The 18,350-nt window shown below is 40.8% G+C and overlaps 1 protein-coding gene across 3 annotated transcripts in view; it reads right to left on the bottom strand.

Moving 5' to 3' along the window:
• Window positions 1–320: 320 nt before the first annotated feature.
• Window positions 321–18,350, bottom strand: part of LOC126188332 (uncharacterized) — a 426,405-nt gene continuing 408,375 nt past the window's right edge. For all 3 annotated transcript variants that reach the window (XM_049929926.1, XM_049929928.1, XM_049929929.1), the window contains exon 5: window positions 321–2,471. In XM_049929926.1, the coding sequence (XP_049785883.1) occupies window positions 1,865–2,471 (607 nt within the window). In that variant the 3' untranslated portion in view covers window positions 321–1,864. The remainder of the gene's footprint in view (window positions 2,472–18,350) is intronic.

Genomic DNA, 18,350 nt, shown 5'->3' with positions numbered 1-18,350 from the left:
TACGCACCTTTATATGTAAACAAATTGTTATATTTTAAGAATTTATTTACAGATTATCGTTATTGTATTGATTTTGTATCATAATAATGGGTTATTTATTTTTTCAGGTTAAAAAATAAATGTATATGAAACAGTAAACTAAAAAACAAAAAGAAACAAGAATGTGAAATGTGAAACAACACTTTAAAATATGAAACAGGAATACCTGAAATAAATAATTAAAATAGTAATGAATCTTTAGATATTTTAATTATGTATGTTGGAAATACTCTGACAGCACACTGTCTACAGTATATTTTCCAAAAATGTTATGTTATAAACAAGCTTTGTTACACACAGATATATGTGGCTTGAAAGCTTATGATGAAACAAAAGTTTTCAGTTTTCTAAATTAATTAACAGTGGTGGGATATTTTGCGAAATTTCAAATCATTGCAAAAGTTGGTTATACAGTTTTCAAGAAAGTTAATTACACATCAACTTTTACATGGAAACATTTTTTTTACATTTCATCGTTGTGAAGATATCCCATCGAAACTTAACACCCCAAATCACATTTTGGGATGTGCTGTTCTCCTTGAAAGTGAAATTTGGCACAAACAAAAGTTACATATTGCATTACTTTGCCCCCTCTATAAATCGCCAAGTTTCATCAAGTTCGTTTATTAGCACTTTCGAATGTTTCCATGTCAGTCACGCATGTGACGCATTTCTATTAGTATAGGAACAATCACATATGACAGGATTACGACTAACATTTTAGCAGCAGTAACACACAGTCCAGTGTCCTGCAATCCAATATTACAACAGATATCATGTTTTCCGTATTTCACCCAATCAACAGCTTGAATGAAATGAATTTAAAAATCTGTTACAATTTTTCTACTGGAGTCTTTATAGATTTTGGTCATTTACATGCTACTGGTAAATCCACGATCACTACGTGCACTACTGATCACATTATGAACAACACTGGCTGAGAGGAGACGAGCTTGTTTTGTCAATGTGTAGTAATGAGAGTTTCTATAGAATCATATGACTGATTCCTGTGCGAACCTCTTCACCTATGAGTGACACTAGCACCAATTGTACTCAGTTATTGCTAAATTATTCCACTTTATGTCTTCCCCTACTGCTTTTACTCTCTATAGCTCCGTCAGGTACCCCTACACATACCATTCAGAGACTTTACTCTTTTCTTCACTACAATCTAACAACTACTCTAATTTACATCAATACGTTGTTCTCTGAATACTATCAGGGATGAACATAATTTCTGACTTCATTTTTAAGATTTGGTGGAAGAAGAAGCGTTAGGTTTTAATAGTTAATCGAGCTGAGTTTGTTACAAACGCAGAAGATTCGATGAATGGGGTGTGGCCGACCACTTCTTTTAAAGATCTTTTAAAAAAATAATCCTGGCACTCACTCGAAGTTATTTAGAAAAAGCGTTCAAAACCTATATGTGGATGATGGAATGGATATTTGAACCAGCGACCTAGCGAATACGAGTACTGCGTCTAAACCACAGTGTGAAATGTCTTGGTTACATTTATCAGGACTAGAGACAAATTTTTGTTAGGAATTCAAGTGACCAAAATAAAGATAACTTCAAGGCATCAAAAGGTAGTAATACACCAGCAGGGGATCCTCTGAGACCAGTTTGTGTAAGGAAAACATAATGCATAATTGGACATAATTATTTTTTTTTTTAATGATACAAATCAATGCATTAACAATGGTTTCTGTTCTTGGCTGAGACAGCTAACTAAATGAAATACAAGTGTCACAGTTAAGGTAGTTATTAGAACTGAGCCAGAATTACTCTCTGAAATATATTCTGATTTATCACCAGAAGTAGGGATCACCACAAAGTGTAAGGGCAAGAACCATAAAGGCACTTCTTCTCGTCTCGATTGAAGTAATATCCATAAATGCATTCGATGTGCGTCCACTTATTCGTTGGGAGACACTCGTAGTAGCTGGAGCAGTCACTGGGGTCTGGAACGATTTCCAGCGGGTTGGAACACTCGCCGCCAGTGGAGGGAGGAGTCGTGCTGGGCAAAGAGGACGTCAGTGAAGGCGTTGTTGGCACGTCCGGAGTTGTAGGCTGTGCTGTGCTGGCTGTCATGGTAGGGGGAGTGCCAGGTGTGTCGGACGACGCTGTCGGCTGTGACGATTCTGTGGCTGAAGACGTTGCTGGCGGAGTGTCTGAAGATGTAGGCCCTGCCGTGCTGCCAGGTGTGGTGGGAGGTGTGCCAGATGTTGCGTCAGGTGACGGTGTTGTCGGTGACGAATCAGTGGGTGAAGGTGTAAGTGGGGTGTCCGAAGACGAGGGCTGTGGCGTGCTGGGAGGCACAGAGGAAGGGTTGCCAGATCCCGTGACAGACGTCGTAGTCGGTGACGAACTTACATCTGAGGATGATGATGAAGAGCTCGTCGCTGGCGAATTTGTTGAGCTATCGCTGCATCTAAGAGAAAGGAAAAAAAAGCTTATTAATGAAAAGAATTTCCTGCGGGAAGAACAGGTGCAATTTAATGGCCACTGGAAGTGGCTTATTTATCACCTGCAACTGTACCACTGCCAGGAAATAATTCAGGTATACTTATTTTTTTATTTTATGCGTAAGAGTGCTATAGGACCAAATTCAGGAGCAAACCTCTATGGTTATGAAATGAACCACTGCATTAAACTGACATCAGAAAAGTAATAATCTCAGTACATATAGAGCAGAGTCTATGTGTGTACATGTGAATGTTCCAGATTCCCTCCCAAACCCCTGCATCGATTTCAACCAAATTGCACACAGAAACAGCAGGTCTCACTTGTATCAGCACTGTTTATTACTTCAAAGCACAAATACGAGGGGAGATGTGGACAAATAGGTGTTTATCGGGCCCTGGCATATAGACTGCCCTGTATGACATGTATGTTATGTGGCAATACCATTTGTCTGCCTTATCGACCTGCATTGCAGGGTGGCCTAAACATTAGTGGCATAGAAGGAGTTTCCAGGCCCTGGAATGTAGGCTGCCCTGCATGACACAGCTGTGTTGTAGTAGTGCTGGCCTGCCTTATCGATCTGCTTTGCACGGCAGCCTACACTTCAGGAGAAAAACCGGTTTTCATGCCTCTAATAGTGGACTGACTTACTTGACAGGTATGTTGTAGTATCAGCCTGCTTCATCAACCTGTTGCTTACAGACCACACATGCAAATCGGCACTGATTGGGAAAGGTTGAGATGGCTAGAGAGAGAGATGGAAAGGAAGAGGGTGTAGGAATGGATGAACAGAAAAAGGGGGAAGGAAAGGCACAGAGAGAGGGGGAGTAGGAGGTGGATGGGGACAAGGAGCAGGAGGAGATGAAAAAGATGAAGTGGGGAGGAGGAGTTGTCGGGAGAGGGGCTAGAGGGAGATAAATAGAAAGAGGGAGGCATAGAGAGTGACAGAAAAAGCGAAGGCGAGTAGGAGATGGACAGAGGGGGCGACAGAGAGAAAGTGGGAGACTGACAGGAGGAGATGGGCAGAGAGGGTAGGACGAAATGGCCAAGGAGGTGGGAAGATCAGAAGTGAGGGGACGAGGTGGAGATGGGCAAGATGTGAGTGAGGAGGAGATAGTGACAAGGAGGGACGAGGTTGGGATGGGTAGAGGTGGGAGAATGGTATGAACAGAGAGATGGGGGATGGATGAGATGGTGAGAAAGAGGAGGAGATGTGCAGACTGGATGAGGAGAATATGGATCCACAAAAAGGGGTGGGGGTGGAGTGTGCACTGTATGCGTCGAAGCTGTGCAGAAAAGGTTAGTAGATAAAATAAAATTTACGCGAATTCTATCCAGTTGACATTCTACAAGAATATATTAGCGTAGTCAAAAATATGACACCAGGTCTCCCTGACAGAATGAAAGGTGTCAGTCATGAGCAAATTCTTCAGTTTGGTGTTGAAAGTGCGAGGATTACTGCTAAGATACATTACTTCTTGTGATAGCTTACTGAAAATACATTCAGAGAAGTACTGTGCACCTGTGTGCATAGAAGTCAGTGAGGCATAATCCAAATGCAGACTGGATTTCTGCCTAGTATTAAGTGAAAGGTGCTAATTGTTGGCAATAAGCTCATACTACTAACAACAACCGTCATTGAAGAAAATATATATTCAGAGGCCAGTGTCAGAATTCCCAAACTCTAAGCGGTCAATAGGTTCGTGAACTTACATCACCGTTTCTGAGTCTAAATTCCCAATATGTATGGGAAGATTTATCTTACTAAACAGGATGGTTTGAAACAGTCTGAAAAGCTTGTAAGGTTGTCACATCGTAGGTTGTGCTGAGAAATAACTGATCCGAAAAAAATCCACATATTGCGCCGTTTCCGTTTTGCCATTGGAGTTAGACAGAAAGGCTGTTGTCTGTGCAAATTCAAGTGGCCCGTCAAATACAGTCAACGTCAGCTGTTCTCACAGTGTAGATGATAGCGTGCGAGACTGCTCAGCGTTTGGCTCAGGTTCGTTACTTACTACCATTCCATGTCCAATTTTTGTATCGCTCTATTGTTCGGTTTTGGGAAACCAAACAAGAAACACACTTGGCTATACCGTTTCTGGCAGGTCACAGTGACCTAATTGGCTAACGTCAATACTGTTACCTCTGAAAAGGTGCAATATATCTAAAATTTTTCCTGAACAACTATCTCTCAGCACAATCTTCCTTGCAACACCCTTACCAGCTTTTCAGACTTTTTCTGTCCACCCTGTGTTACGGCATATGTCATAAGAGAATGGAAACAGGTAAAGCAGACTAATTTTCCTGTTGGACATCACTTATTACAGATACTGTTGAAATGGTAAATCAAGCAGCCTTCAGTTTTTGAGCAATATCCTGAACACGGGCTTTCAATGATAGCTTACGACAAGATAGTGTCGTAGCAAACAGAATTATCTTAGAATCATCTGTCATATGACAAGGCATGTCAATGCTACTATATAAAGACAAGTCGTTGGTCAATGCTGTTACCAAAAATCTCGAAAAGTTCTTGACCGATGTACTTCAGATTTTTCAATGATACGATAAAAACATTTGGATTGAATTAGGCTACACACTTATTTTTAAATATATGTGGTATAAGTACACTGGTGGGGAAAACTGCAACACCAGAATAGGTACGGGCAAACTTTCAGGAAACATTCCTCACACACAAAAAAAGAAAATATGTTATGTGGACATGTGTCCGGAAACGCTTACTTTCCATGTTAGAGCTCATTTTATTACTTCTCTTCAAATCACATTAATCATGGAATGGAAACACACAGCAACAGAATGTACCAGCGTGACTTCAAACACTTTGTTACAGGAAATGTTCAAAATGTCCTCCGTTAGCGAGGATACATGCATCCACCCTCCGTCGCATGGAATCCCTGATGCGCTGATGCTGCCCTGGAGAATGGCGTATTGTATAACAGCCGTCCACAATACAAGCACGAAGAGTCTCTACATTTGGTACCAGGGTTGCGTAGACAAGAGCTTTCAAATGCCCCCATAAATGAAAGTCAAGAGGGTTGAGGTCAGGAGAGCGTGGAGGCCATGGAATTGGTCCGCCTCTACCAATCCATCGGTCACCGAATCTGTTGCTGAGAAGCGCACGAACACTTCGACTGAAATGTGCAGGAGCTCCATCGTGCATGAACCACATGTTGTGTCGTACTTGTAAAGGCACATTTTCTAGCAGCACAGGTAGAGTATCCTGTATGAAATCACGATAACGTGCTCCATTAAGCGTAGGTGGAAGAAACTAAAATGAGCTCTAACATGGAAATTAAGCGTTTCCGGACACATGTCCACATAACATCTTTTCTTTATTTGTGTATGAGGAATGTTTCCTGAAAGTCTGGCCGCACCTTTTTGTAACACCCTGTATAAACGAAAGTTGATAGGCGTGTTTCTACACCTGAAAGATGACGTCTATTTTGATTTCGCACCAGACACGTAAGAGTGCCGCTGGAGGCGCCACCATGAGGTGCAAATCACGTATGCTTTAAACACGGTTGTGAGTGTTAGTTGCCGGCCCAGGTGGCCGAGCGGTTCTAGGCGCTACAGTCTGGGCCCGCGCGACCGCTACGTTCGCAGGTTCGAATCCTGCCTTGGGCATGGATGTGTGTGCTGTCCTTAGGTTAGTTAGGTTTAAGTAGTTCTAAGTTCTAGGGGACTGATGACCTTAGAAGTTAAGTCCCATAGTGCTCAGAGCCATTTGAACTATTTTTGAGTGTTAGTTACCTTTGAGAATGGGCGCGGTGAGGTGTTGTTAGTCAAGAGCGCCTTTGAGACGACAAAGATGCCACAATCAACACTTCACTGCGTTTGAACGAAGTAGTGTAATAGAGCTACAAGAGCGTGAATGTTCCCTCTGCGATATTGCTGGAAGACTTGGCAGGAATGTAACTGCTGTACGTGCCTGTTGGCAGCAGTGGTCACGAGAATGTGTGTTCACAACTAGACTTGCTCCGGAAGGCCACATGGCACTGCCGACGGGGAAGACCATCATGTTTGGCGTAGGGCTCTGGCGCCTCGTACTGCTTCTGCAGCAACAGTTTGAACGATAGTTGACACAACGAACTGTTACAAATAGGTTTCTTCAAGGACAGCTCCCTGCAGCAGATATTTCACTGTCTCCAAACCTCAGCCATTTGTGACTTGACTGGTGTCAAGCGAGAGTTCACTGGAGGAAAGGCAGAAAGTCTGTCATGTTTTCTGATGAAAACTGCCTGTGTCTCAGTGCCAGTGATGGCCGTGTGCCCGTAGGAAGAAGGCCAGTTACGGCCTGCAGCCAACCTGTCGGCATGCTAGACGCACTGGACCTACACCTGGAGTTATGGTCCGGGGCACAATTTGTTATGACAGCAGATGGACTCTCGTGGTTATCACATGCACCCTGACTGGAAATTTGTACATCAACTCGGTGATTCGACCTGTTTTCCTACCTTTCATAAACAGAATTTTCCAGAGAGTGTTTTCCAGAGTGGCCGCTATGGTCGCAGATTCGAATCCTGCCTTGGGCATGGATGTGTGTGTTGTCCTTAGGTTAGTTAGGTTTAAGTAGTGCTAAGTTCTAGGGGACTGATGACCTGAGAGGTTAAGTCCCATAATGCTCAGAGCCATTTGAACAATTTTTTTGTTTTCCAATAGGATAACGCTCACCCACTTGCCGCTGTTGTAACCCAACATGCTCTACAGTCTATCGACATATTGCCTTGGCCCTCGTGATCGGCACATCTGTCTCCAATCGAGCACATATGTGAAATCATCGGACGATAACTCCGGTGTCACACACAACCATCATTAACCATTTCTGTATCGACCAACCAAATGCATCAGGCACGTGTCACAAACTGACGACTGGCACCTGTACAACACAATACATGTTTGTTTGAATACTAGCATTCAACATTCTGGCGGCTACATCGGTAATTAAGATAGCAGCATTTCACATTTGCAATGGCCTATCTCGCACTTAAATTAACATGTGAACTTGCAACGTTAACCACTTAAATATGTCACCTAGACAAATGTGTATCCGAAATTTCATTATTCTACATAAATTATTTTTTGGGGTTGCGAGTTTCTTCCATTATACATATACAGCAATTTCTTAGTGAAATAACTAAAACATTCTTGACTGGTTTATTTTAAATTGTACATGATACTCTAAGAAACGCTCATACAGACATGAGCTACATAATTAATACATGTTGTCTATAAATATATACATAAAAATCTACATTACTGTATTAAAGGAAATCGGTGTGTAATGCTGTTCGAAATAAAAAGAAAAAAAAGAACCCTCGAAAAGTTACTGAATGGTTTATTTAAAATTTTCCATAACTCTTCAATAAACATACAGATGTACATAAGCATATATATATTGTCTTTGTGTGTTGGAATATTCATTTGAGTAACGTGCAAAAATTTGAAGTAAATTGGTCAAGACCTTTTCCAGGCTTTCGGTGACAATGTTCCCCTTTATGTAATACATGTATATTTATTTATTATACAGAAAATATGTTCGCTTTGTATGTCCAAATGTTGTCGGCCGCTATGACCGAGCGGTTATAGGCGCTTCAGTCTGGAACCGCGCTGCTGCTACGGTTGCAGGTTCGAATCCTATCTCGGGCATGGATGTGTGTGATGTCCTTAGGTTAGTTGGGTTGAAGTAGTTCTAAGTCTAGGGGACTGATGACCTCAGTTGTTAAGTCCCATAAGTGCTTAGAGCCATTTGAACCATTTTGTCCAAATGTTCATTAGAGTAGCATACAAGAATGTGATATAAATCACTCAAGAACTTTTTAATAATTTTGCTACCAATGTGTGTGTGTGTGTGTGTGTGTGTGTGTGTGTGTGTGTGTGTGTGTGTGTCTGCCTATATATATATATATATATATATATATATATATATATATATATATATATATTCACATACCCGTTTTTAAATGGAACATTGGCTAGTGACAGTAACAAACTAAAAGTATGGTAAAATATAATAGCAGTGGTGTTTGCTGCAGGATTCTAGGAAATTTGGAAATTTGTGCTAAGTTCCGATGGGACCAAACTACTGATGTTATCGGTCCCTTTGCTTCCAAACTACTTAATCTAACTCAAACTAACTTACGCTAAGGACAACACACACGCCCATGCCCGAGAGAGGACTTGAACGTCTGACAGGGGGACAGGATTCTAGTACGAAACGTTTATGAGATACCGTATTTTTAAAAGTTCCCACACTGACACTTGATCAATACGTGTGGTAGCACACACTACAGAACAACACATGTGCATACACGACTTATGCGGAATCTGACCAGTAACGAAACAAACTGAGCATCACTGGTTGTGTTCAAAACGACCAACAGCAGTGGAAATACACACTTACAGTCTTGTATGGGACTACTGCTTCACGCTTGCTAGTATTTCGTCGGAGATTTCCAAGTAGGTTGAAGTAACATATCATCATATATCTATTAATGTCTGACTTAGTGCTTGTGGGAATTGACACCATTAATCCTGCAGGACTCTCCATAAATCCGTAAAACTATGAGGGGGTGGCAGTCTCTTCTGAACAACGTGTTGCAAGCCATCGCAGATATGCTCAATAATGTTCATGTCTAGGGAGTTTGGGGGCCAGCGGAAGTGTTTAAACTCAGAAAAGTGTTCCTGGAACTACTCTGCAGCAATTCTGGACGTGTGGGGTGCAATGGACATGAATGGATGCAGGTGATCAGACAGGATGCTTACATACGTGTCACCTGTTAGATTTGTATCTAGACATATCAGGGGTCCCATATCACTCCAACTGCACACACCCCACACCATTACAGAGCCTCCATCAGCTTGAACAGTCCCCTGCTGATATGGATGGTCCATGGATTCATGAGGTTGTCTTCATACCCGTACACGTCCATCCGGTCGACAGAATTTGAAACGAGATTCATCCTACCAGGCAACATGTTTCCAGTCTTCAACAGTCCAGTGACAGTGTTGACAGGCCCAGACAATGTGTAAAGCTTTGTGTCACGCAGTCATCAAGGGTACACGAGTGGCCTTCGGATATGAAATCCCATAAAGATGATGTTTCATTGAATGGTTCACACGCTGACACTTGTTGATGGCCCAGCACTGAAATATGCAGCAATTTGTGGAAGGGTTGCACCTCTGTTACGTTGAACGATTCTCTTCAGTCGTCGTTGGTCCCGTTCTTGCAGGATATTTTACCGGCCTCAGAGATGTCGGAGATTTGATGTCTTACCGGATTCCTGATATTTATATTACACTCATGAAATGGTTATACGGGAAAATCCCCACTTCTTCACTACGACGGAGATGCTGTGTCCCATCGATTGTGCGCCGACTATAACAACACGTTCAAAGTCAGTTAAATCTTGATAATCTGTCATTGCAGCAGTAGTAACCGATCTACCATCTGTGCCAAGCACTTCTTTTGCATAGGCGTTGCCGACCGCAGTGCCGTGTTCTGTCTATTTACATATCTCTGTATTTGAATATGCATGCCTATACCAGTTTCTTTGGCGCTTCAGTGTGTTTTTATATGTGGCACCTTAATATTTACATACATCAGTGTGCGGGTTGTCTTCCCAAAAACTTGTCACAACCTGATGTTTTCTGCATGGTTGTACTGCACCATTCAGTGCACTATATCTGTCAGTGTAGGCCAACCACTTTCCATCTATGTGCCACACTTGAACACCTGACTTGTTTCACAGGGGAAAATAAACATTACTGCTCGCCACATATATTTGGAGATACTAACCAACCTAAAAACATACTGCTTTAATTATTAGTCTCGAAATGGCGTCAATGCATATATAATATTGTTCAGTACACCGTCCTCAGTCGCCAACAGAAGTATCTGCACTGATACCAATTACACCATGCATGTAAAATATTAAGGGGAAAAGTGGTTATCAAAAATCACGAAAAGTTCTTGACTGATGTACTTCTAACTTTTCCACAATACTCTAATAAGTATTCCGCCGGACATACGCTGCATATTTTTAATATATTTAATATGTAGATATGTAGTTAACTGATGAATTGGAAACTTTATTACCAAAATTACCGAAAATTTCTTTTTTGATTTACTTCTAATTTTTATATGATGTTCTAAGCATTCGAGCAGATATAGGATATACATGTCTTAGTGTATATTATACATAAATATGTATGTGATGTATAAAGGAGAAAGTTGTTATCTAAGATCTCGAAACGTTATTGATCGATTTACCTCAAAATTTTGCACGATAGAGTAATAAGCATTCAGGCAGAGAAAACTATACATTATTTTAAACAACAACATACAGATGTGTTAAACCCAACTGCGAGAAAAAAATGCTGCACTTTGGTCTGCTGCGAAAATGGGCGATTTTGGTTTGTTTCCAGCAGTTAGTTTTTACTATGATAGCAGTGCATAGAGACCATTAGACAAGCTGTTTCTCCCATATCTACTGTTTTTTGTCATTATATATATTTTTGAACAAAAACTGTACACACAGCAAAGTTTTGTTTTGTTTTTTTCCTTGCGCCCTGTGTTCACAGAGCCAAAGAAGCTGAATTTATGGCTTGTGATTAGAACAGTACTACGGAATCTGAATTTACAATAACCATGAACAAGACTCAAAGTCAGACAAAGGTAGGAAGAGGAGATAGAGGAGGGTGGAGGAGATGAACAGAGAGAGAGAGAGAGAGGAGGGGACATGCAGGAAACTGGTGGAAGGTGTAGGAAGGTATTGGACACGTGAACCAGGAAGAAGGGAGGAGGGGGAGGAGGACATGAACAGACAGAGTGGGAGAAGGTTATGGACAGTGGGAAGGGGGAGGAAGCTATGGTCAGGGAGAGGCGTGGATGAGAGAGGAGGTAGGAAGAGATGGAAAGATGGAGAGAGTGGGGTGGAGCAGATGGTCAGAAAGAATTGGAAGATAAGGTGGACAGAGAGATGAAGTAGATGTGGACACAGAAAGGGTCTAGGAGGAGGTGTGCGCAGTATATATGTCGATCGTGTATGCAAACGAAGCTGTGGTGAAAAGGCTAGCATTACTACATATAAGAAACAGCAGTGGCATCAGCATTGACTCCTGATTCACTCCTCTCCTGACTGTACCCTAGTCAGACACCATCTCATAACCATTGTTATTATTGTGGTGAATGGCCTGTTGCAGTCTGTTCTTAATGAGAGAAACCAATTTCGAGCTACTGCTCTTTCACATTATGCTCCAAATTCTGTACTAATATTTTGTAACCCATAAAATCAAATGTTGTTGTCTTCAGTCCAGAGACTGGTTTGATGCAGCTCTCCATGCATACAGTAAAGCTGCATGCCCTCGGGAAAAATTGCGGCTGTAGTTTCCCGTTGCTTTCAGCCATTCACAGTACCAGCACAGCAAGGCCGTTTTGGTTATTGTTACGAGGCCAGATCAGTCAATCATCCAGACTGTTGCCCCTGCAACTACTGAAAAGGCTGCTGGCCCTCTTCAGGAACCACACGTTTGTCTGGCCTCTCAACAGATACCCCTCCATTGTGGTTGCGCCTACGGTACGGCCATCTGTATCGTAGAGGCACGCAAGCCTCCCCACCAGCGGCAAGGTCCATGGTTCATGGGGGAGATAAAATCAAAAGCCTTATGAAAATCAAAGAAGATGCCCAGCTTTGCAGCTTTTTGTTTAATGCGTACAGTACCTGACAGAGAAAAGACAACATTGCGTTTTCAACTGATAAACCTCTTCTGAAAAGAAAAAGTGTACGTTTGACAGCAAATTATGTGAACTGGACTGATGAATTACCCTTATATATACAGCCTTTTCAATAACTGTTGCAAACACCAGTGGAGTAGAAATGGATCTAAAGTTGTTTTCATTATTCTTTTCTCCTTTTTATAAAGCACTACTTTAATAGTTCAGGAAACTGACCATTCCAAAGGAATTATTAAAAATGTGGCTAAGTGCTGGGTTAACATATCCAGGACAGTGGAATCGTTCAAGAAATCGCATCCCATCCATTAGAGTCTTTAGCCTTCAGTAATGTAATTATTGTGTCCGACTTTCCCTTGTCAATATGACTAGATGTATTTCAGACGGCAGTTTTGGAGAACCGTTTCCTACGAGAGTTATAGAATGGTGTGCTAAAGGTAAGGACAAAAGAAATTATCGCAAGACATGTCACAGTCAGATAACATAGCTCGATGAAACTTGGTCCATACATAGGATGAACTGGCACAGTGTAGAACAGAATATAGCTGAAAGAAAAATGCCCATGGGCTGAACAGAAATGACACTTTTGTTCACAGACAATAATTACAATGAAGTCAGTGAGATTAGTGATGGTCTACTGGACAATACAAAAGACATGGTTCTTAATAGGATGTGTGTCCTCCCCCAGTAGGTGAGTGGTCAGCGCGACAGACTGTCAGTCCTAAGGGCGTGGGTTCGATTCCTGGCTGGGTCGGAGATTTTCTCCGCTCTGGGACTGGGTGTTGTGTTGTCGTAATCATCATCATTTCATCCCCACCGACGCGCAAGTCAAAGAAGTGACTTGCACCAGGCAAGAGTTCTACCCAATGTGAGGCCCTCGTCATATGATTTTTATAGGGTGTGTCATCACCACAGATAGCAATGCATGCTCTGCAACGTTCTCCCATGTTCGCCATAAGGTTGGCTAGGAGTAGTTGTGGTAGGACATTCCACTCCTCCACCAGTATGGTTGACAACTGCTGGATGGTCGTTGGTGCACTTGGATCTGCTGTAATACGTCTCCCCAAATTATTACACATGTGCTTGATGGGATGTAAGTAGGGGGATCTGGCAGGATAGTCGATTCGCTCGTTATCCTCTTCTTCCAAGGGCCCCTTCCAATCTCGCCACTTCCTCAACGATGATGAGATGACGAGGACAAGACGAATACCCAAACCCCGGGCGAAGAAAATCTCTGACCCGCCAGTGAAATGAACCCATGACCCCGTGATCCAGAGGTAGCAACATTAGCCACCAGACCACGAGCTGCAGAAGCCTCCACTAGTGCTGTTCGATGCAGTGGCTCATTGTCATCCATAAAAATTAAGGCTGGGCCAAACGCACACGTGAAAAAATGCACATAGGGAAGGAGTACAGTATCACAGTGACATAACTCTGTTCAAGTAACGGCGATGGTGCCAAGAGCATAGGAACTGGAATGGTGTCGTATGCCCTTTTCGAATGAGAGCAGATTTAATCTGAGTAAGGATTCTGGACATACTCTGATATGTGGAGGGTTGGGAACACTTAATGAACCCAAGAACATTGTCAAACATGATAGTTTTGGTGGTCCAGATATTATGATGTGGGGCATTATAATGGTACATGGGCATACTGACCCCAAATCCGTGAACAAAATACACTCACAACATTATTGTGGTAATGTACTCCTTACCTACGGGCATTTTGTCACGCGTGCATTCGGAATCCAGCAGTGGTGGAATGTATCAGGGAGAAATATTACAACAATGGTGTTACATGGTGCTATTCAAGTAGCAACATGTCCCAAACAAAGTATTATAATAGCTCATGGATCATATAAGAAAGCTCTTGAATGGCATTTAACCAGATTAAAATATTCAGACAACCCACTAGACGAAAAACATTTAGTACAGGTTCTTGTGTGATGATTATCTTAGTGTGTACTTTGTGCTATTTATAATTGATGGGCTAATATGGATAATTTATTAACATTCACTGACGGGTTAGACACACTATATAAAGAAAGAGGACATTACAATCAGAGAGAAAATCAGAGTGCTTGAGTTAAATATCGAGAGATCAATGAGTGTGATAGCTATCCATCAAAATGTCAATGACGAAAAGGAAGAAATTTTAGTTACATAGACTGAAGGCCCAATGTTTGGGTAAATGAAAAAAAAATACAAGAGGAAGTAATAATTCCCAGGTGTTTGTATTGAGTAACAAAAACATGAAGAACAATGGAACACTTCATCTAACTCTAAACGTAATACAGAAACGGGTATTTATCCTATAGTAATGACTGAAAACACCCATCATCCTGGAATGCAGGCCAGGATATAATAAACCAATAGCAGGCCCATATACCAAACGATTTGTACCTTTTATTCAAATGGTATCCAGAAGAGAGTGACTATTAAAAGAGGATAAAAGAAAGGAGGTTGAACAAGTGAAACCATCAATAAGATGTATGGGGGAAGAGAGTAAATGTGCACAGAGATTGAGGAAGGAAAATTTCATTAGTATCACAGGAATACCTCAAAACAAATGGAAATAGAAATCTGGGTCCTATTCTGTCAGTGACAAGAATGTGCATTATAGAAATCAATGGCAGCAAGGGAAAATAAATCTGACAAAAGATCCGCTTATCTATAGAAGTAAATTATTTTAAACTTATGCAAACTTTGTTAGTGCTCCCTAATGTCACCTTATACCTTTGGTATATATTGGTTAGTAATGTACAATGCAAAAATGGACTTCGACAGTAAATTATTATTACACTGAAATTACGATTTTCAGAATTCTATAGTTAAATTTAAGGTGAATCTTGTAGGAAATGATACTGACTTGTATTAAATACTGTACAGTTATTTGCTACAGCTAAAATAGTAAGTAACAAAGAACTAACACAAGACATTAATGTGTCAATCGAACCAATTAGTTACAAAGCTCATGAATCATTTCTGTTATCGGAGGAACAACAAAATTATTTGTATATTATTTTATTGAAGTGTAGGAATGTGTTTCCTGAAAAGCAAGGGCGTGAGTGGAAACTACATTTGTAGCTTTAAGAAAAAAATGACGAACCATTCTTTATGTAAGCTGTATACAGTTCCAGTAAGTTTAAGACCAACTACGAACGATGAAATAAAGAATATGATAGAAAATAAGGTAATGGAAAGGAATCCAAGGGTATATAATAACCCTTAACTAGCAGTGGAGAAAGCCACAGGGGGCGTGCACTTAGTTCTAGATGCTTGTACATTGAGCAAATATATAGAAACAGAAAGGGATAGACCAATATTTATCGATGATTTGTTATTTAAGTTTGAGTAAGGAATGTGCTTCCGCTTGATGGATCTGATGGATCGTTACTGGCAAGTAAAATAGCATAATGACTCAAGAAAATATGCTGTTTTACTCTTTGATGGTAAATCTTATTTACTTCGTATACCTTAAATAGTATTAACTTTTGGTTTAAACATATTGGTCTCGGTGTTCATAAGAGCACTAGATGAAGCTGTTGGTAAGGAATTATTGGAGGTATATGTAGATGATATATTACTAGTATCCAAGAGTTGGGAAGAACACTGTATGTTATAAGGATACATGGTAAGAATGAAAATAATTAGACCGGAACCAGAAAGAATAAAGGCCATCAAAGATTATCCAAAACCGAAAAATGTCAAATGATCTTTTTTGGTTTGGCTGGCTTCTAACACCTGAGGCAGCTGGTGTGGCTGAGTGGTTCTAGGCGCTTCAGCCTGGAACCGCGTGACCACTACAATCGCAGGTTCGAATCCTGCCTCAGGCATGGATGTGTGTGATGTCGTTAGGTTAGTTAGGTGTAAATAGTTCTACGTTCTAGGGGACTGATGACCTCAGATGCTAAGTTCCGTAGTGCTCAGAGCCATTTGAACCATTTTTCTAACAACTCTACAAAAACGGCCAATCAATGAATGATCCAAGATTATTATCATTATTAAGACAAAGAGCAAAGCACGTAATGGTGATTACAACCAGTTTAAGGTCAGAGGTGTATGATATCACATGCATAACACATGGACATGGACAGGTGAAATGGACAGTTAGAATTAATTCAGTGATACTTAAACATCTATGTTAGGAATGTCACACTATTAGGGTGGGGGGAGATGGGAGAGAGAGGAAGAGTAGTACACGCGACTCTGGCAAAGGATATTATGAGATTCTAACATGTAAATACAGGAGATAAGTTATATAGGACAGAGGTGCCTAGCAACTGTAGTTGCTTCGCTGATAAGACCAATGTGCCACTATGATGTGCAAGGCAGGAGTATTGTGGTGAACTTGTGTTATTGTGAAAAAAAGATATGTTTTATAAACTGGTGAGGTCAATGTGCTATGAAGAAACTTCAGCATTTTAATATTGAAAAGGAAAAGTCAGAAACTACACATACTATTGCCCCTCCATTAGATGAAGTGTATCTGGATCTATAGGGAGTTACAAAATAAAGCACAGGCAGATCCAAAATATAGGAATAGTCTAATCCATGGTCAGGTGAATCTAGAAAAGGAATAACCTAAAGCAGTTTTGTATGGAATAAATATTGAAGGAATACGTGCATTTCCGATGTAAGAAAATAAGTTCCTAGTATCTGTCCAGAGAATTGGATGAGAGTAAATCAGTTATGAAAGGAAGTAACAGTAAAGTAAGAGGAAGAACATTTAAAGAAGTGTTCTCCAAAATAGCTAAAGCATATGGACTTGCCTGGTTAATGTTGATTATATTGAATATTCGTTTTTCCGTGCATGTTGTATGAAGGCAAATCTGAGATTTGAATATGGGAGAAATAGAGTATGTGGCAATGAAAACATAACTCCTTATGTAACTAAAAGATTAGAACGTTGTCTATGAAACAGACTGAGGGAACTATGTGGCTGAAAGCAGTTACAGAGGTTACCCACTATCAGTACACACATAAAAAAAGAAAAAACCTAATTAGTCATGGAAAATGGTTCTTGTTGGTTTTCACGGCTAGGCGCGTATTTTGAAGTAAAGCCTCAATAATTTTCTTTTAAAGTGGTTCATTAATTTGTGGCAATAAAAACAGCATACACTGACATGTAGAGCGTGACATATGGTGAAAGTATAAAGATATACCAAGAACGGCATACCCCGTGAGGAATTGGCATGCATAAAGAGATTAAAACCTATATCCGATGAACCAAGGAATAGCAAATAGAAAAATGGTTAACTGAAAGTATTTGAATGTGTGTAGTTTGTTGTGGAAAGAATGTGAATAATGCCTTATTTTAAGAGGCTCTTGATATGGAAGAACAGTAATTTATGGAAAGTCAGAGCTATACAATACTGTGATTAGTTACTTAAATTCATCTTTCATCTTAGACAGGAGATCTGTGCTGATATATGTCACTATTCAAGATAGAAAGAAGTACCACTTCCTTTCTACTGTGCTGAGGCAAGAATGTCATGTAGAAAGCTCAGTTTATGGTAGTGGTAGCAGATGAAAGGCCACATACTGTGCTCTCATTTTCTGTTAATGCGCAGATACTAAACACTAACGTGAGCTCTGTACAGCCACAAGGCACGACAGAGGGCGAGGTTTTACTGCCGTGGAAGGAGCTGTTTACATTTTGACGTCGCAACCTGAGAGTGTCGTGGATGCCAAGGAAGAAGAAGTCGGGACGACAGTGGCTGTTGGTCCGGAAAGAACAACAAAAGAAGATTATACGGAATTACATAATCAATTACTTTCATATTTCTTGACTTTTGGATAATAACGTTCTGTCTGTCGACGAGTTTGGTTATTAAGGGCTTAAATGTGAATGTTTAGTTGATATGTTGAAAATGTTATGGGGACTGTTAAATAGAGAAGGATTTTGAGAGCAAGTGGTTACATGATTTCTTAGGTAGTGGGTAAAAGCAAACATAAACTTCCAATATCACAGCGCTTTCCCACAGAAGTTTGATATAGCTATGAGTGGCACTGCAGAGCAGGAGCGAGGCAGTGCAGAAGCAGAAGATCTGAGCCTAGAGGTAATTACGAACATACGGTTGACAGATCACATTCACGG

The sequence above is a fragment of the Schistocerca cancellata genome, chromosome 5, assembly GCF_023864275.1.
Source record: "Schistocerca cancellata isolate TAMUIC-IGC-003103 chromosome 5, iqSchCanc2.1, whole genome shotgun sequence".
NCBI lineage: Eukaryota > Metazoa > Arthropoda > Insecta > Orthoptera > Acrididae > Schistocerca > Schistocerca cancellata.
Note: the sequence above shows the minus strand (reverse complement) of the source record. Positions and strands in the feature narration are given on the sequence as shown.